The sequence below is a fragment of the Copadichromis virginalis genome, linkage group LG7 (assembly GCF_057382275.1).
Source record: "Copadichromis virginalis isolate Kocher_CV1m ecotype Utaka linkage group LG7, C_Virginalis_male_GT1.1, whole genome shotgun sequence".
Taxonomy (NCBI): domain Eukaryota; kingdom Metazoa; phylum Chordata; class Actinopteri; order Cichliformes; family Cichlidae; genus Copadichromis; species Copadichromis virginalis.
In genome coordinates this window covers 65,721,702-65,740,626 of record NC_140624.1, presented here as the reverse complement: position 1 = coordinate 65,740,626, position 18,925 = coordinate 65,721,702, and the positions used below count along the sequence as shown (strand labels likewise).

At 41.6% G+C, this 18,925-nt stretch overlaps 1 protein-coding gene across 2 annotated transcripts in view; it reads left to right on the top strand.

Annotated features, from left to right (window-relative positions):
• The window catches only part of LOC146706600 (septin-7-like), a 58,258-nt gene extending 50,850 nt beyond the window's left edge, over positions 1-7,408 (top strand). For both annotated transcript variants that reach the window (XM_085464807.1, XM_085464806.1), the window contains exons 10-13: positions 896-1,021; positions 2,545-2,680; positions 3,037-3,182; positions 3,665-7,408. In XM_085464807.1, the coding sequence (XP_085320933.1) occupies positions 896-1,021; positions 2,545-2,680; positions 3,037-3,182; positions 3,665-3,704 (448 nt within the window). In that variant the 3' untranslated portion in view covers positions 3,705-7,408. The remainder of the gene's footprint in view (positions 1-895; positions 1,022-2,544; positions 2,681-3,036; positions 3,183-3,664) is intronic.
• Positions 7,409-18,925: the final 11,517 nt, after the last annotated feature.

Genomic DNA, 18,925 nt, shown 5'->3' with positions numbered 1-18,925 from the left:
TAGACTGGATCAGCTGTGTGGATGTAGCAACTGTTTAAATATCTTTCTGCAGCTCCTCCTGGTGTGTGAATGAAGAGATCTGCAGTTTGTGTAAATTTGAAACTTATTCGGTGATCTAATTTTTCATTACACCTTAACCAGAGTATGTACATGTCAAATTTAAAGCCATTTAAAATAAAAAATAAAAAGTTTTTTACAGCCAGGTGCTGGTACTCAAATGCACTTAATTAAGTCATCAGCAAGTGTGAGCACCTCTATAAAAGCAGAAGTTTTGGTAGGTTGCTGGTCTTGAGAATTCGCGTGTACTGAATAATGCCACAGTCTTCTCACGAGTCGACGTCCCAGCAAATTCAGCCCAAGCTCAGACTGTGCAATACTCAGAGAAAGTAGAGAAACAGGAGTGCTATCTCAATATACAGGCCTCAGTTAGAAAGTTAAACATTAAAGTTCATTACAGTACAATTGGGGAAAAGACCGAACAAGTACGATTTGTGTCTAAGGGTTGTCAGGAGACAACCTTTTTGCTCTAGAAAGAGCGTGGCAGTACGGCTTAGACTTCTGTATAATTCACAGCGACACCTTTAGCAAAAACCAAACGGTGTGTCGGCCCAAACGCCTCATACAACCGTCAGCACGGTGGTGGAGGGCTGATGATTTGGGCTTCATCGAGTTGTCGATGATTTGTATACCAAAGTGTTCCAGAGTCTGCCTGACAGCTGAAGCTTGGCCTAAATTGAGTCATATATCAGGAAATGATCCCAAGTACAGCAGCAAATCTACAACAGAATGCTATAGTGGTTCAAAGCACAGGATGATATAGTCCTGTGAAAAAGTTTTTTCAGTTTGATCTCTTTATATTTAAGACGTCTCTTCTTCTTTTCTCCCCCTTCCATAGGACCCATATGCAGGATCTGAAGGACGTCACCAACAATGTCCACTACGAGAACTACCGCAGTAAGAAACTTGCTGCTGTCACGTGTAATGGTGTGGACACCTCCAAGACCAAGGGACAGCTCACCAAGTAAGGCCCAGCCAGAAATAGACCATCAGTCTGTAAGGGCCAGTGTTGGGACTAACGCTTTATTAAGTAACGCGTTACAGTAACTACGTTATTATTGTGGTAACGAGCACGGTAACTAGTTATTATGCCAAAATCAGGAACACGTTGTTACTGGGATTTAGATTGGTGGCTATCGCAGAGCTTCCACAGATTCAGTAACATTAGCAAGTGGAGGAGAGACCCGAGTGTCAGGTGAACTGAACTTCAGGTAAAAAGTTATGACCTGCAGTCTATATGGGTCAGATATAGGTGGAGTTTATTTTCGTTATGCTGACTTTTTCGTACTGCGTACTAGCTACCATGACGGAGTTTCTATACAGCTGTTCATCAGAGCTGAACAGGTGATTGAGAAACAGGTTTACCTTTTAGGTGACATGAATGAGTTGAAGGGAAGTTATGAACTGTTTCTGAGAGACAAATAACACCAGGATCCTTTTTTATGTAGCTGACAGCTGGTAACTGTGCAGGGGCGGGTCTAGCAAAGTGTTGCCAGGGGGGCATGTAGGGCATTAACAGGGAAAAATATCTAGCTTTTAAAAAATAATTATCTGAGTCTTACAACAAATGATTGATAGATTGATACATATATACCATCAGAACAGTGTACATCACTGTCACAACAGCGTTTATTTTCATTCAAAGGCTTTATGATTTTTACTATAATGGTGGGCCAGTCTCTAGTCAAAATGCCCAGGCTGATTTTTTTTTTTTTTTTTGTCCCAGTCCAGCCCTGTATGCAGCTCATCTGCAGTCTGGTGTTACCTACATCTTCCTATTCAGAAGGCAGAATTTCCAAGTTCTGAGTACAATCAAAAACACAGCGACTGCAGTTTTTGTGTTAGATGTAAAAGGCGCACATGACGCTGTGACTTAGGCTAGAATCATGGTGGCGGTCCAGGCGTGGGATTTGCCTCGTGGAAATATGCACATTATCTTTTCCTTGCTATTGGTAGGTGGCACAGTGCACTTGTGGCAAGTAAGCAAGCTAGAAGACTGGCAAAGTTATGGAAGAAACACATTAACAAGAGAATTCTGAGTAAAACCAAAGTTACTTTCCCTAGTAACTAGTTACTTTGAAAGTAACAAGTAACTTGAATTAACTGAGTTACTTTTGATAGAAGTAACTAGTAATGTAACTAAGTTACTAATTTAAAGTAACTTACCCAACACTGGTAAGGGCACAGCGCAAACTGCTACAGATGTGGAAGCAGCTGTTGTCACAGTAATTCTGTATATGATAGGAACAGAAAGAAAGTATATCTTTACCTTTTATCATTATTACTCCAGCATAAAAAGAGTCTCAGGCTAACAACTCAAGAGAAACTAAATTGGCTTCATTTGTCTTTGCTCTTTGTTTCATAAAAATTCATTAGTCATGCACAGAAGTGCAGCAGCTTCTCTGCGAGTGGAGGAGTTTACCGCTCTAAGGGCTGAGGAACAACATTAAACAACATCAAGCCTCTAACCTCTTTCTGTTTCTGCAGGAGTCCCCTGGCTCAGATGGAGGAGGAGCGCAGGGAGCATGTGATGAAAATGAAGAAGATGGAGGCAGAAATGGAACAGGTGTTTGAGATGAAGGTTAAGGAGAAGAAGCAGAAACTGAAGGACTCAGAGGCTGAGGTTAGTTTGAGAAACCATGTACACATAACTACATAATTGTAATATTATTATTATTATTATTATTATTATTATTATTATTATTATTACTTGTATTCTTAAAACTTTCTAGTAGGTTTATATTTTTATTTATAACATGACCAATTAGCATTCTTGATTGCGATTAGCTGACCATTGTAAATTGTTATTACCGGGGTGTTTACTACACTAGTGCTGAGAGCTCAGTGCTCTGCAGCTCACTTGGATCTTTTACTTGAGCCTCCTGTGACAGCTGTGATCGACTCTTTCCATCCTGGAGCTTTAGAAGCTACCGTCGCTCATTTTCCTTTCCCGTCTCTGTCAAATGTTTCGACCTTCAGCTGGAGCGACGCCACGAACAGATGAAGAGGAACCTGGAGGCGCAGTACAAAGAGCTGGAGGAGAAGAGGCGAGTGTTTGAGGAGGAGAAGGCCAACTGGGAGGCTCAGCAGAGAATCCTCGAGCAGCAGAAGCTGGACGCATCCAAGTGAGTAACACTCACATCTGACCCGACACCGTCACCGAAGGTTAACGCTCTGAGCCACGTCTTTTTAGTCCAGCGATCACAGATCATGTGGTCTGGTCTTGCAACATTACAGATTGTGTATTTGATTATTGAACCACACTTGAAATCTTGCTTATTTAATTTATGGATTCTTACTCGAAAAAAGCAGCACTTGAACTTTAAAGCTCAAGTTTTTTAGTTCAGTGTTATATAAAAGTATTGAGGCTTTTAATTTTTTTTAATGCTGGACACAGACAAATTCATTAGAACAAATGTGGAGTTAGTTTTACTAGTTTTAGGCCTCTTCATTATTCAGACATTTAAAATAAAAATCAAACAAAATGGAAAATGGAGAGAAATAATAATTAAACAAATATGGCATATCCACATTTCACTAATAAAGTCTGAAGCTTGCGTTTTTGTTTCTGTTGACTTGATCTCGTGTTCTCATTCTCTGCTCACAGGACGATGGAGAAGAACAAGAAGAAAGGAAAGATCTTCTGAAGAGAGACGCGACTGCTCGCTCCAAACTTGTTTCCTTTGATCCTGTCTGAAGTTCACATTGTAACGTGGTCCTCAGAACACACAACAGAACATAACACATGGCATAACAACTCTCTGTGGAAGCCATTTACACACACACACATATATATGTACACACACACACACACACACACACACACACACACACACACACACACACAACAGCTCACACGCTCGTCTCTCTGCAGGGTTTTACTGTATCTCTTAAAACCTGTCTGTTTCCATGGGGAATGCATGTGTTTGTGAAATTCTATTTTCCTATATTTCCTGACAAGGAGAAGTTTGAGTTCCTCTGAGTTTTCAGTGCGGCGTTAACACATGGCAGGGACCATGCATAGCCATCGTTCACAAGTAGTAGTTGTATGTTCGCTAAGTATTCATAGATCTGCAGATATACCAACTCTTTCTTTTACTGTTCTAAAGATTTAACAGGCGTGTGCACACTAAAGCTGTGAGGAGAAGGTAAAGTGTACGTGAGGGAAGGCAACTGAATGATTCTGGGTCTGAGGAGAGAGGTCAGGTGGAGTGGAGGCCCGGTCTCACTGCAAACTGGCAAAAACTAAACGGGTAATGCTAGCATAGCGTTCAAGCTAACATGCTTGACTCCCTGAAAACGTCCCGGCAGCATTTTACTGAAATACTGGCTCGTTCTCATGTGCCGTTCAGTAAAGACAGTGTGAAGGTGAACTGTGATTGTTAGGTACCTGTTAACATTAGGAGCTGTTTGAAATCATCTCCCATCACTAAATACATGTTTTAAATAATATTTTAGTAAAAGTGCTTCTCAGACTTTTCTCATTAGCAATTTCAGCCCTGCAATAAAATTACTTTGTCCAATTAAAAAAAATCTTAGAATAAAAGTGTAGGTTTTTTTAGCTTTTAAGTAAAAATAAAATGATGCAGAGTTGGTTTACATTCCAGAGCTCGTTCACGTGTTAGCAATTACATGTTTTAAGTTAAAGAACTTTAACTCGTCAAACACACAAAACGAGCAAAACACACATTTTTAACATGAGCAAATGCATCTGAGTAATATAGAAATTACAAATTAAAACGAATCTATTAAAATTTGCCTCCTGTACTTTGAATAGCTTTATTAGTAAATACACTTTTCTCCTGTTCCAAATGCATCTTTTAATACTTCTTGTTTTCTTTTAAGTCACCCAAAAAAAGTCATTTTGAGGTCATTTAGCAGTGTTATTATATATTCAGTGACCTACAAACATAAAGGCCGCTCTCCTTTGTGACAGAAAACTTAAATATCTGTTAACAGCTTCCTAGCAAAAACTACTCTCTATTTTGGACTCTGTACCTTCAAAATTTTAGTGTCCAGGTACAAATACAGAGATTTATTTTGAAAGATTTGCCAGATTTGTGGCTGTCGATGGACCGGGCCTTCAGATTGGATCATGCTGCAGGAGTTTCTTTACTAAATGTTTTGTCTGAGGACGTGTTCGGATCTAAAGCTTGCAGTCTGGAGGGGAGGAAGTCATGTGTGTCACAGCAGCCAAGATATCGTCATTGCAGTGTGTGTTAACTATTTTTGAATAAACGACAATATGCAAAAAGCCTGATCGGTGTCTGAAAACTTTACAGGTTACAGTGCTAATAAAGATGTTTTATATTGTAACGTGAGTGATGGATGTTGTCTTAGACCCGAAACCCTGATGTTCACGATTCTGTGACATTTTTCCTTTTGGGTCCAACCACCAAAGGGACGACTCATCAGAAAGCTGAAATCTTCCTTTCACCTTCCTTTTACGAAGACGTTTGCCAAAAACAGCCAAAACTTTGTGTTTGGCTTTATTTTAGATTATTATATATGTATATGTTCCAAACAGCTTGTGCACGCAACAAAACGCCAGCCCTCTGTTAAACAGGTTATATAGATGACATGTTCAGGAGCTTTCCCAGAGTTGTCATGTTTTATTTTCATATGACGATTATATTAATACTCTATATACGGTTGAAGAAAGACTCTTTAATTCCCTTGTAGTTTTCTTAAATGTTTTAGTGTGGCTAGGCGTGGTTTGCGGTGCCGTGCAGGGAGGGTGGACACCTGCACGGCATCCGCAGTCATTCCCCGTCCACTTAAAATCTGTACTGGTTCCTGTGATTGGGGTTCTTGGTATGTTGATCTGGCAGCAGGAGAGCTGCAGCTGTGTCTTTGTAACAGCAACCATGCATTTGAGAAGTAATAAAATAAAGTATGCTGCAAAGCATGTTCATGTCGTCGGTATTGCCGTGGTCATCTACATTTAGATTACCGTATTTTTCGCACTATAAGGCACACTTAAAATCCTTTAATGTTTAATTTTTATCAAAAATCAACAATGCACCTTATAATCCGGTGAATTCTGGTTGTGCTCACTGACCTCGAGCTGATTTTATGTGGTAGACGGCGCTCAAATATCTGTCAAAATATGTTTTAGTACGACTGTGGTAAGCTAGGAACCCGCACCTTTAATGGATTGTCAGAGCATTACAGCTACCATAATCAGGAGCCTCACGGAGTAATCTGGGTCCTAAACTCCGTCTACTTCAGGTCCCAAAGTCAAACGAACACTGCGAGATCACTGAGAGTTAAAACAGCCTAAATTATTTCATCTTTAATAAATTAATGATCAGCGTTGTTGCTTTACCACGTGTAACAATTAAGTTTAGCATCCAGGCATCCATGAAAACAATTTATTAAATTTACCGTAGTTAGATGTTAGCAGGAACCATGTTCTGACTGAGAGATTTCTGAGGAAATTAAAACCTACAGCTCTGCTTACACTCCCAACATAAACAAAGAGAGAAAACTAAACAGCAGTGACGTTTGTAGGGTTACTGAAGTTGGACTAGCTGGTATATAATGATGTGCTACGTGATTGCTAGTGAGCTATGTTAGCGTAACATAAACAGTGAAGCTGGAGGATGAACGTTAACTTTTTTCCACTCGATAAGTTAACTTGAGGGTTCCCGATGGTTAGGAATAAATGCAATGGCATGGCAGGATGCTGTAAACAGACCAAACTTCAGTCAGGAGAAGAAGCGCCTTATAATCCGGTGCGCCTTACCGTTCGTCGACAGTTCACCTTTTGGTCCGAAAAATATGGTAGTTTCTCCAACTGCATTTAGAGCAAAAGGGACGAAGCTTATACTTAAGCATATTTCATATTACCATATTGATTTGTTTATGATGGTAATGCTTATATATTGTGTACATACTGGAGGCTGCTCGGTGGCTGTTTTTTCCTCTTTGTTTGTATTTGGTTATTCTTTTTTATATATAAATATATGTCTGGAATGAACCACAATTTGTACTTAGAACAGAACTTGGAGCGTAAAACTCGCCCTAGAAACATTTCCATACATCTATATGATCGCATATAAACTGTTTGCATCTTTGCCAATGAGCGCGCCTTCTCAGGGCCCTTCTGTTGAATTCTCTGGTCCTACAAGTTCAAGAAAGTGATGGAATTTTACTTTGAAATGCTTGGGAACGACTCACCCATCCAATAACAACATGTTAGATACTTTTTTCTTCTTATGTTTTGTAATATTTTCTTTATATATATTTACATATACAAACAGTTTTCTGCTTCTCCTCTTTGTTTCCTCATGTGTTCTGTCTCTAACTGTACATGGTTAAAATTAAAGTTGAAAAAGTTATGCTAGAACTCTAATCGTGTGTATGGATTTCTTTTGAAGTATTAATCATAGAGGACCAGTATGTCCCAATACTTTTGTCCATAATAACTAAAGGCAGCCCCTCCCCCCAGCACTGAATAGATAAACAGAAGAGAACGAATGGATGGATTACTACTGAAATTTTTCATTCAACATTATACCCAAGTTATCAAACTGATATTATGATTGTAAACTCAAAAAATGAAATTGGTGCAAAAAATAAAATAAATATCCTGACTTCATTCACATATTTTTCTGTTAATAGAGGAGTTACAGCTTCACTGTGGAGGATAACACATTACTGTGGCAAACAGTGCAGGCTTGGCCAACTCCAGGCTTCAATGGCCAGTGTCCTGCAGGTTTTAAATTTCACCCTGGGTCAGCGCACCTGAATCAAATGATTAGTTCATTAGCAGGCCTCTGGAGAACTTCAAGACATGTTGAGAAGGTAATTTACCCATTTAAATCAGCTGTTTTGGATCAAGGACACATCTAAAACCTGCAGGATACCGGCCCTTCAGGCCTGGGTTTGGACACCACTGCATTCGTTTTTGTATTTAAAGAGGCAGTAAAGGAGGAATAGGATGTGCTGAAACGGGGGGGCCGAAGAAAAACCATCTCATTGAGAACTGTCAGATCGGCCCACAATAAATCATGTAGGCATGCAGACTGCTGGTACCACTGATCCATTTATTAAACAGTTGGGTTTACCTGTCTGTATCTCAGAGACAAACAGGTCCCTGGCTGCTCCAGGCTGCATGCCAAAGTTTCCTCGGGAAATATGCTGAACTCACAGTTGCTCTCTGAGTGTGTTTATCGGTCTGAATGTTAGACGTGTCCACATTTGTGACAGGAAACCTAAAATCTGTTTACACCTTATAGCATGAGCTACTTTTTCCATTTTGGATTTCAAACCTTCAGAGTTAAAGTGTCCAGACAGCTTTCTGCTGCTCATTGCTACAAATTCACTGATAAAAATTCTGAATTGAAAATTTTCCAGACTTGTTTCTTTTTCGTATTATAATGATTGTATTAATAATGCTCTATGTACACCTGAAGAAAGACTCTTTAATTCCCTTGTAGTTTTCTTAAATGTTTTAGTTTTTCAGACTGCATTTATAGCAAAGGACACAAAGCTTACGTCTTCATCATATGGCATACTACCTGTATGGATTTGTTTATGATAGTAATGCATATATATTGTGTACATACTGGAGGCTGCTCAGTGACCCGTGGTTAATATTACAGTTGAAAAGTTGTGCTATAAGTCCCAATGTGTGCACTTCTTTTTATACAGTCAGAAAACACATGATATTTTAATAAGTCAAATATTTGCAGCATTTCTGGATGATTTCAGAGTTTTATAGAGCAATAAAAACAAACAGTAAAGCTGCAATCACTTATCAATGACAAGAAAATAAATTGTTTAAAATTTTAATTTCTATTTAAATGTTTGTGTGATGAGTAATCACTATACTTTAGATTGTCTGTGTGTTTTACAGCACACATCCTGTCATTTCAAGCAGATCCAACAAAAACTTGTCAGTTTGTCTTGATGTTCTTCAGTCACTGTTGGTCCTTTATTATTACTTAACTTTGATTCATGGTGACTCCCCTCTGTGTTAAGAGAGCTGGGACGCCCAGTTGGCTTTTTAAGGGACAGGGGGAATGTACTCTCTCTCTTGTTTGACAAATTGTTCCATTGCCCACTCTGCAGTCTGTTTCACACAGAAAAGCCCTCTGGGTGTCTTGATCCTGTAGAAAAATCAGTATCATTATTTTGCTCTTATTTTTACAGATTTTACTGTTAATAAAAGAGTTACACCTTCAGTGTGGACGATCATAAATGACTTACTTGGCAAACATTATTGATCGAATCAAAGAGACAGTGAAAGACAAACTTACACAAATGCTGGTGTGGGGCATTGTCTGTGAGTTTTCACGATGGACACGATGTTCGCCTTTGGGATCCGTTTGTCAAAGAAGCGAAAACAGCAAGAGTCAGGAGTATTCACTTTCTTAGCTGTAACAGAAAAACAGGGATTACTCAGTGCTGCGTCTGCTTCTAATGACTTCTCCAACATACCAGATATAATTAAGGTTAATGCTCCTTCAGGCAACTAAATACAATCTGTTTTATCTTGATGAAAGATACAGTTTAAAGGCTCCTATTTTATTTCTTGGACCAAGATTATTAAGCAAAGAAATAAAAGAGAAATAGACAGAAAATAGAAAAACAAATTTAAGGAAAAAAAAATCTGTCTCAATAAAGGACATGCCGGACATGTGACCACACTTCTTCCGCAAGGATTCAATCTGACTTTGAAGAGTGAGAAAATTACAGGTAAGAACTTCCAGCCCACTTGAGATCAACACTGGTCTTCATGACCATGAACTTATATGAGTTTGATGTCCTCGCTCTGTCTCACTCTGTGTCTGAATGAAGAGAAAGACAGAAATTCAAAAACTGATCTAACACAAGTACAAGAAGCAGACTTACAGGCATCGCTGTGGTAAACGGTGAACAGCACGAGCAGCAGTCCCACTGTCAGGCTGAGAGTCTTCATGCTGACTTCACTGTAGACCTGATGATCCTGATGTTTCAGAAGATGTCTGAATGATCGTTCCGATCACCCTGCTTTAAGTCTCGTTCTCATCTGCATATTGAAACTAATTCTAAGAAAGTGGAAAAATGATCAACAACCCTAAAGGTGGTTAATAGATTGGGGTTTTTCTGTACCATGAGACAACAGGAAGTTTCAGGGACTCAATATATCTGATAAAACGCTCAAACAAACCACTCGGTGTAATATGCACTGTTAATCAATCAATCAATCAAAGCTTTATTCGCCACTTGCAGGTTGCCCTGCAGTGAAATAACATCTCTGTCATTTAAGCAGATCTGAATGATTTGAACAGAAAGCGCTACACAACATGTTGTTGGGAACGGTCACAAAGTGAATTTTTTTCAAAATTAAATTAAGGTAATCCAGTCTAAATTCTTCTTTTTCTTTTTGAAATGGCGTCATATTGCTGACGGTGGAAACCTAATGCGACAGGAGATTCTACTATCAGTAATGAATGAAAAATTAGGAACTGACTGGACTTATAAAAGCTGACAAGAGTTGACTGACTTAACACCACTATGCAAGGTTAAAAAGAAAAGAACTGGAGCCTTGTGTGAGCTGGTCTGACTGAGATGGTTTTTCTTCTTTAAATGATCCTTTAATCTTAATCTTTTCTGCAGGATCAAACATCCAGAGGGCTTTTCTGTGTGAGAAAGACTAAGGAGTGGGCATCTGACAAACAGGAGAGAGAAAATGAAACCACTGTTGTGATTAACACATGAAAATCTATCGTGACACAGATGAATGAAAGAATGAGTCACTCCATAAAGCTGCAGAAAGTATTTCAGAAGTTTTAACCTCTTCTGCTAGTGTATGTGAACAATAACTGGTGTACCAACACCACAGTTAAAGTCGTCCACTGCTGCCCAGACATAGAGTACATGATAGTTCGGTGTAGACCCTTCTACTTGCCGAGAGAGCTCACAGCGGTCACAATAATAGCAGTTTATGTTCCGCCGCAAGCTAATGCTAAGTCAGCCATGGAGCTACTCCAGCGCTCAATTAATGAACAGCTCATCTTGGACTCTCTGACCATCTCTCTCTGTCCCTGATCCCTGCTTATAAACCTCTAATTCAAAGACAAAAACCATCTGTAAAAACAGTACGAACGTGGACCGCGGTAGCCACCACAGGGGCATCCTTGTTCAGATGCCCGAACCACCTCAACTGGCTCCTTTCAATGTGGAGGAGCAGTGGCTAACCTAATAAAGAGGCCGGGCACAGCCTGAAAAAGGGACATGGGTCCATCTTCCTGCAGGCCCACCACCCGCAGGAGGCACTGTAGCGGTCGGGTGCAATGTGAGTTGGGTGGCGGCCAGGAGCGGAAGTACTCAACTGGTCCCTAAATGCAATTGACACCCCTTTCTCAACGAGAAGTTTGGGCTTGGGTGAGCCTGAGTGCTGAAGATATCTACCTATTCGGAACCATGGTAACAGGGTTCTGGCTGATCGGAGCTGGCTTGGCCCTGACTTATCGAAGAATTAAGAAAGCAGAACCGGCTGTTCAAACCCCCACAAGGCTGCCCGCTGCGATTGGAACGATGGGAGAGGCGTGAGTTTCTCAAAATGGGCTCATTGAGTCAGCACAGATAAGATCTTGGAGAGGCTACGGCTGCTGTGAATACTCAGAATATGATCTCTGACTGCAGACTGGATACATCTCGGAAGGGCTAGCTCAGAATAACATCTCTGGGCGCAAATCGGATGACATCTCGGGGAGACACACTGCCCTGAGTTCTCAGAATCGGCTCCTTGAGCACAAGAAATGACAACATCACAGAACGCAAGTATGGCGAAGCTCGCGGCTCTCCAACGGGAGATTGAGAGACCAGTGTTGGACTGTAGAACTGCTTTGAAATTCATATGAGCTGTTCGCACTAAAGTAAAAACCACCATCACTTCATGCGGATATCCCTTTGGCGCCAGCTGCAGTCTCAAGGCTGGAGCCGAACAAAAACTCCCTGATAACGACTGTGTTTAGTCTGTTCCTTCCCATTCCATGCAAGGCCACCTGGGTTGGCTGGAAGACTGTTTACTTAGCCTGGCAGGGTGAAGGACACTGTCTCAGCTGAACTCTGGACACGCACACACATACATATACACTGATATGCACACACTCATCCCCCCTCCCTTTCCAAACGCCTTCGATGCTTATTCCCTTCCGATGCTGACGGTGGATCAAGGAGACCAGCGCACAGGCTGCAGGCCTGGATGTACTGTCTAAATGGGCTGTCTCTCACCCTTTACCCACCCCTGTTGCTTGTCATGTGTTTCTTTGGTGTATTAAGAGTTTTTCATGTGCTATGTGCAGAGGTGTTTTTTTCTGTTCTCAAACTGACCTGTTGGAGCTCAGTCTGGGGGGAGTTATTTTTTTCAGGAGGACTGAATAATATGTATTAAAACATTAGTAAATCTGGATATTTGCAGCTTGACTTGATCTGAAAGTCTGCAGTGCAAAGACGTCACCGAACACTGAGCGGTTTGTTTCAGCTTGTTTTATCAGAGGATCAGAGCTGTGGTGAGTTCCTGAATCTTCCTGTTATTGAAGCTTACAAGCACAGTTTGGTCGGTGCTGCAGTTTTCTCACAGTTAAACCTGCACATAAGAACATACAGAGCTTTAAGCTGTGGGTGATGAGGACAGATCACCTCAGACATCATCAGATCTACAGTGAAGTAAACATGAAGAGTCTCAGCTTCACAGTGGGACTGCTGCTCAGTGTTTACTCCTGCAATGCTGATTGTAAGTCTGTTAGCCTGCTTCCTGCTCCAGACATGATGAAAATGACACTAAAGATTTTTTAAAAATAATTGCATTATTGAAATTGCAAATGGCTTCAGATATATTGTCTATATTATCAATATCTTCATTAAACAGCATAAATGTGTGTCTGTGTGTATTACCACATTTATGATAAAAATATTATAAACATAATCGCTACCATCTAAATAAAATCACCCAATATTAGTAACCTCATTAAGTAGACATCGAAATAATCTTTATTTGTGTTAAATAAAAACTGCAGTTTCATATTTTGACAACCTTAATATGATATCGATCAGAAACACCAAAAAAGTGTATTATATATATAATAATGAATACTTCATTGATGCTCATGGGGAAATTACTCTCTCTGCATTTGACCCATTCACTCAGTGAAGCAGTGGGTAGCCACTAATCTTGCTCAGGGGTACCTCTGGGTAGCCGTTTGGTGGATTCGATCACCCGACCATGCGGCGACTACTCTACCTACTGAGCTATGCCTGCCTGCCCCAACTAAGCCATCCCTAGCTAGGGAAAGCTTAATATTATATATATACAGTGGGGCAGAAAAGTATTTAGTCAGCCACCGATTGTGCAAGTTCCCCCACTTAAAATGATGACAGAGGTCAGTAATTTGCACCAGAGGTACACTTCAACTGTGAGAGACAGAATGTGAAAAAAAAATCCATGAATGCACATGGTAGGATTTGTAAAGAATTTATTCGTAAATCAGGGTGGAAAATAAGTATTTGGTCACCTCAAACAAGGAAAATCTCTGGCTCTCACAGACCTGTAACGTCTTCTGTAAGAAGCTTTTCTGTCCCCCACTCGTTACCTGTATGAATGGCACCTGTTTGAACTCATCATCTGTATAAAAGACACCTGTCCACAGCCTCAAACAGTCAGACTCCAAACTCCGCCATGGCCAAGACCAAAGAGCTTTCGAAGGACACCAGGAAAAGTATTGTAGACCTGCACCAGACTGGGAAGAGTGAATCTACAATAGGCAAGCAGCTTGGTGTGAAAAAATCAACTGTGGGAGCAATCATCAGAAAATGGAAGACATACAAGACCACTGATAATCTCCCTCGATCTGGGGCTCCACGCAAGATCTCATCCCGTGGGGTCAAAATGATCATGAGAACGGTGAGCAAAGATCCCAGAACCACACGGGGGGACCTGGTGAATGACCTGCAGAGAGCTGGGACCAAAGTAACAAAGGTCACCATCAGTAACACACTACAACGGCAGGGAATCAAATCCCGCAGTGCCAGACGTGTTCCGCTGCTGAAGCCAGTGCATGTCCAGGCCCGTCTGAAGTTTGCCAGAGAGCACATGGATGATACAGCAGAGGATTGGGAGAATGTCATGTGGTCAGATGAAACCAAAGTAGAACTTTTTGGTATAAACTCAACTCGTCGTGTTTGGAGGAAGAAGAATACTGAGTTGCATCCCAAGAACACCATACCTACTGTGAAGCATGGGGGTGGAAACATCATGCTATGGGGCTGTTTTTCTGCCAAGGGGACAGGACGACTGATCCGTGTTAAGGACAGAATGAATGGGGCCATGTATCGTGAGATTTTGAGCCAAAACCTCCTTCCATCAGTGAGAACTTTGAAGATGAAATGAGGCTGGGTCTTCCAACATGACAATGATCCAAAACACACCGCCCGGGCAACAAAGGAGTGGCTCCGTAAGAAGCATTTGAAAGTCCTGGAGTGGCCTAGCCAGTCTCCAGACCTCAACCCCATAGAAAATCTGTGGCGGGAGTTGAAAGTCCGTGTTGCTCGGCGACAGCCCCAAAACATCACTGCTCTCGAGAAGATCTGCATGGAGGAATGGGCCAAAATACCAGTGTGTGCAAACCTGGTAAAGACCTATAGTAAACGTTTGACCTCTGTTATTGCCAACAAAGGTTATGTTACAAAGTATTGAGTTGTATTTTTCTTATTGACCAAATACTTATTTTCCACCCTGATTTACGAATAAATTCTTTACAAATCCTACCATGTGGATTCATGGATTTTTTTTTCACATTCTGTCTCTCACAGTTGAAGTGTACCTCTGGTGCAAATTACTGACCTCTGTCATCATTTTAAGTGGGGGAACTTGCACAATCGGTGGCTGACTAAATACGTTTTTGCCCCACTGTACATACATGTGTAAAGTTGCCCATAATGGCAACCCATATATATATATATATATATATATATATATATATATATATATATATATATATATATATATATATATATATATAATCATTTTGTGTATATATATGCAGCATATATATATATATATATATATATATATATATATATATATATATATATACATATATATATATATATGTGTATATATATATATATATATATATATTAGGGGTGCAACGATACACAAAATTCACGGTTCGGTTCGGTTCGATACTTTGGTGTCACGGTTCGATATTTTTTCGATACAAAAAAATGTTCATGCCTTTTTAATTTGTCATTTATTAAAATTATAAATATATTTTTTAACTCAAAAGTACAGTTTTTAAATTTAACCCTAACCCTTGTGCGTGTTTTTTATTTTGACAGCGAATACGCACCTGCGGACCACTTATGTGCAGCCCTGGTTATTTAGCTCGTCATATTGCAGCCACAGAAATTCTTTTGTCCATGAAACCATAAAGCTGCACTTTCTTTTTGCCTTATAGTCTGATTTGTCATAACTTCTCCGTTTTGTGGTAAGCTTTTCTTTGGCTGTCACTTCTTCACCCTGACCTGTCTTATTTGGCTCAGCAGAACTAAAATATATATCTGTCTGTGAAGGTTCTCAGTCATCCAGGTCATCGTAGTCAAATATATATCCTGCTGCTTTTACACACGGACTCACATAAGCTCAGCGATTCTCTGCGCGATCAACCTCTCACATGTTTAAGCTGCGGGAGATTTCACTTGTCATGTTTGCATAGTAAGCTAACGATTAATAAGACGATGTCAGAGGAATTGGTGCGCAAATTATCATCACTCACAGATCAGTGCTGTCGCTCTCTATACACAGTTCGCGCGATTGCAAAGTGAAAGCAAAAAAACAAGCGCAAATTCAAACGCGACTTCAATATGTCACATATTGACAGTGACTCACCGATGCCAATGACATAATTACCCAGCTACATTTCCGAAAGAATGCAAAAGCATTGACATATATTTTTCCTACAATAGCCCGACGGGCAGGGCAGAGATAGATTTTGGTACCCCGACTGAAAAGATCGCTAGCCCCGGGACGTCGGGCTAGCGATATTGCGAGCCCTGTATCTGATTGAGGAATCACTCATCTTTGGAAAAGAGAGTTTATTACAGAGAAATGTCTCTTTCCAAAATAAAAGCTATACTATACGCTTCTTCTGGGCTATATTCTCAGCAGCATAAGGAGAATCATGTGCTAACAGCTGTCTAAATGACTCGGCTAAAGTTAGTAGCATGCTTGCTTGTTTTTTTTCTGTTTCCACTTGTCTTTGCACTAGGATGATGTCGGCGTAAATGTGCAGTCATATTCGTTGTGTTCCCACTAGTGCTTTCAGGTTAATCTCGCTGAAATGACCTTAACGCCACAACACGGCAAATCTCCGTTAACGAGCTACCGCCGATCGCCCCGTGCATGGGGCTAGACGGCCAACACGTTAACGAGCTAACTGCGCTAACACACTAGTTCCCACCCATGTAATTGAGCATTGCATGGCACATCCGACATACTGTTTTACTTTAGTCCATGACTCGCTTACCTTCAGGGTCATACGTCACATGAAAACCAAAATAATTCCAAACACCAGATCTGAATGAGGGTGGGGGAGGTCCATCTTGTAAGGAGAGCTTAACTTCTGTCTCGCTAGCTTGCCCTGCGCTCTTCCTTCTGACGATGCTGTCTGTGTTGAGCGCTCAGTGAATCTGCGTTCGACTACTCCGCCTAGGCTGCACTGTCGACCCTAGGCGGAGCAGTCGAACGCAGATTCACTGAGCGCTCAACACAGACAGCATCGTCAGAAGTAAAGTTGATAAAATAAATTACAAATTTTGTATTGTTCGATACATATGCGTACCGAACCGAAAGCACTGTATCGAACGGTTCAATATCGATACGAATAGCGTTGCACCCCTAATATATATATATATATATATATATATATATATATATATATATATATATATATATATATATATATGGGTGTTTTTTATATATATATATATATATATATATATAAAACACCCAGCACGCCCCTGCGGGCGGTTTATCCTTCAAGCTCGGGTCCTCTACCAGAGGCCTGGGAGCTTGAGGGTCCTGCGCAGTATCTTAGCTGTTCCCAGGACTGCGCTCTTTTGGACAGAGATCTCCGATGTTGTTCCCGGGATCTGCTGGAGCCACTCGCCTAGCTTGGGAGTCACCGCACCTAGTGCTCCGATTACCACGGGGACCACCGTTACCTTCACCCTCCACATCCTTTCGAGCTCTTCTCTGAGCCCTTGGTATTTCTCCAGCTTCTCGTGTTCCTTCTTCCTGATATTGCTGTCATTCGGAACAGCTACATTGATCACTACGCCCGTCTTCTTCTGTTTGTCTACCACCACTATGTCCGGTTGGTTAGCCACCACCATTTTGTCCGTCTGTATCTGGAAGTCCCACAGGATCTTAGCTCGGTCATTCTCCACCACCCTTGGGGGCATCTCCCATTTTGACCTCGGGACTTCCAGGTTATACTCGGCACAGATGTTCCTGTACACTATGCCGGCCACCTGGTTATGGCGTTCCATGTATGCCTTGCCTGCTAGCATCTTGCACCCTGCTGTTATGTGCTGGATTGTCTCTGGGGCATCTTTACACAGCCTGCACCTGGGGTCTTGCCTGGTGTGATAGACCCCAGCCTCTATGTGCTCAGAGCTTGTTCTTGTGCTGCCATGATTAGTGCCTCTGTGCTGTCTTTCAGTCCAGCTTTGTCCAGCCACTGGTAGGATTTCTGGATATCAGCCACCTCCTCTATCTGCCGGTGGTACATACCGTGCAGGGGCCTGTCCTTCCATGATGGTTCCTCGTCTCCCTCCTCTTTCTTGGGTTTCTGCTGCCTGAGGTATTCACTGAGCACTCGGTCAGTTGGGGCCATCTTCCCAATGTATTCTTGGATGTTCGTTGTCTCATCCTGGACTGTGGTGCTGACACTCACCAGTCCCCGGCCCCCTTCCTTCCGTTTAGCGTACAGCCTCAGGGTGCTGGACTTGGGGTGAAACCCTCCATGCATGGTAAGGAGCTTTCTTGTCTTTATGTCAGTGGCTTCTATCTCCTCCTTTGGCCAGCCTATTACCCCAGCAGGGTACCTGATCACGGGCAGGGCATACGTGTTGATGGCCCGGATCTTGTTCTTACCATTCAGCTGACTCCTCAGGACTTGCCTGACCCTCTGCAGGTACTTGGTGGTTGCAGCTTTTCTAGCGGCCTCTTCATGGTTCCCATTTGCCTGCGGGATCCCCAAGTACTTGTAACTGTCCTCTATGTCTGCAATGTTGCCTTCTGGTAGTTCAATCCCCTCAGTTCTGACTACCTTCCCTCTCTTTGTTACCATCCGACTACACTTCTCCAGTCCGAACGACATTCCAATGTCATTGCTGTATAGCCTGGTAGTGTGGATCAGTGAATCGATGTCTCGTTCACTCTTGGCATACAGCTTGATGTCATCCATGTACAGGAGGTGGCTGACAACTGCTCCGTTCCGTAGTCGGTATCCGTAGCCAGTCTTGTTAATGATCTCACTGAGGGGGTTCAGGCCTATGCAGAACAGCAGTGGGGACAGAGCATCTCCTTAGTAGATCCCGCACTTGATGGTGACTTGTGCTATGGGCTTGGAGTTGGCCTCTAGTGTTGTACGCCACATCCCCATTGAGTTCCTGATGAAGGCTCTTAGGGTCCCATTGATCTTGTACAATTCTAGGCATTCCAGTATCCAGCTGTGGGGCACTGAGTCATAGGCCTTCTTGTAATCGATCCAAGCAGTGCACAGGTTGGTCAGTCTGGTCTTGCAGTCTCGGCTGATTGTTCTGTCTACCAGTAGCTGGTGTTTTGCGCCTCTGGTATTCTTGTCAATTC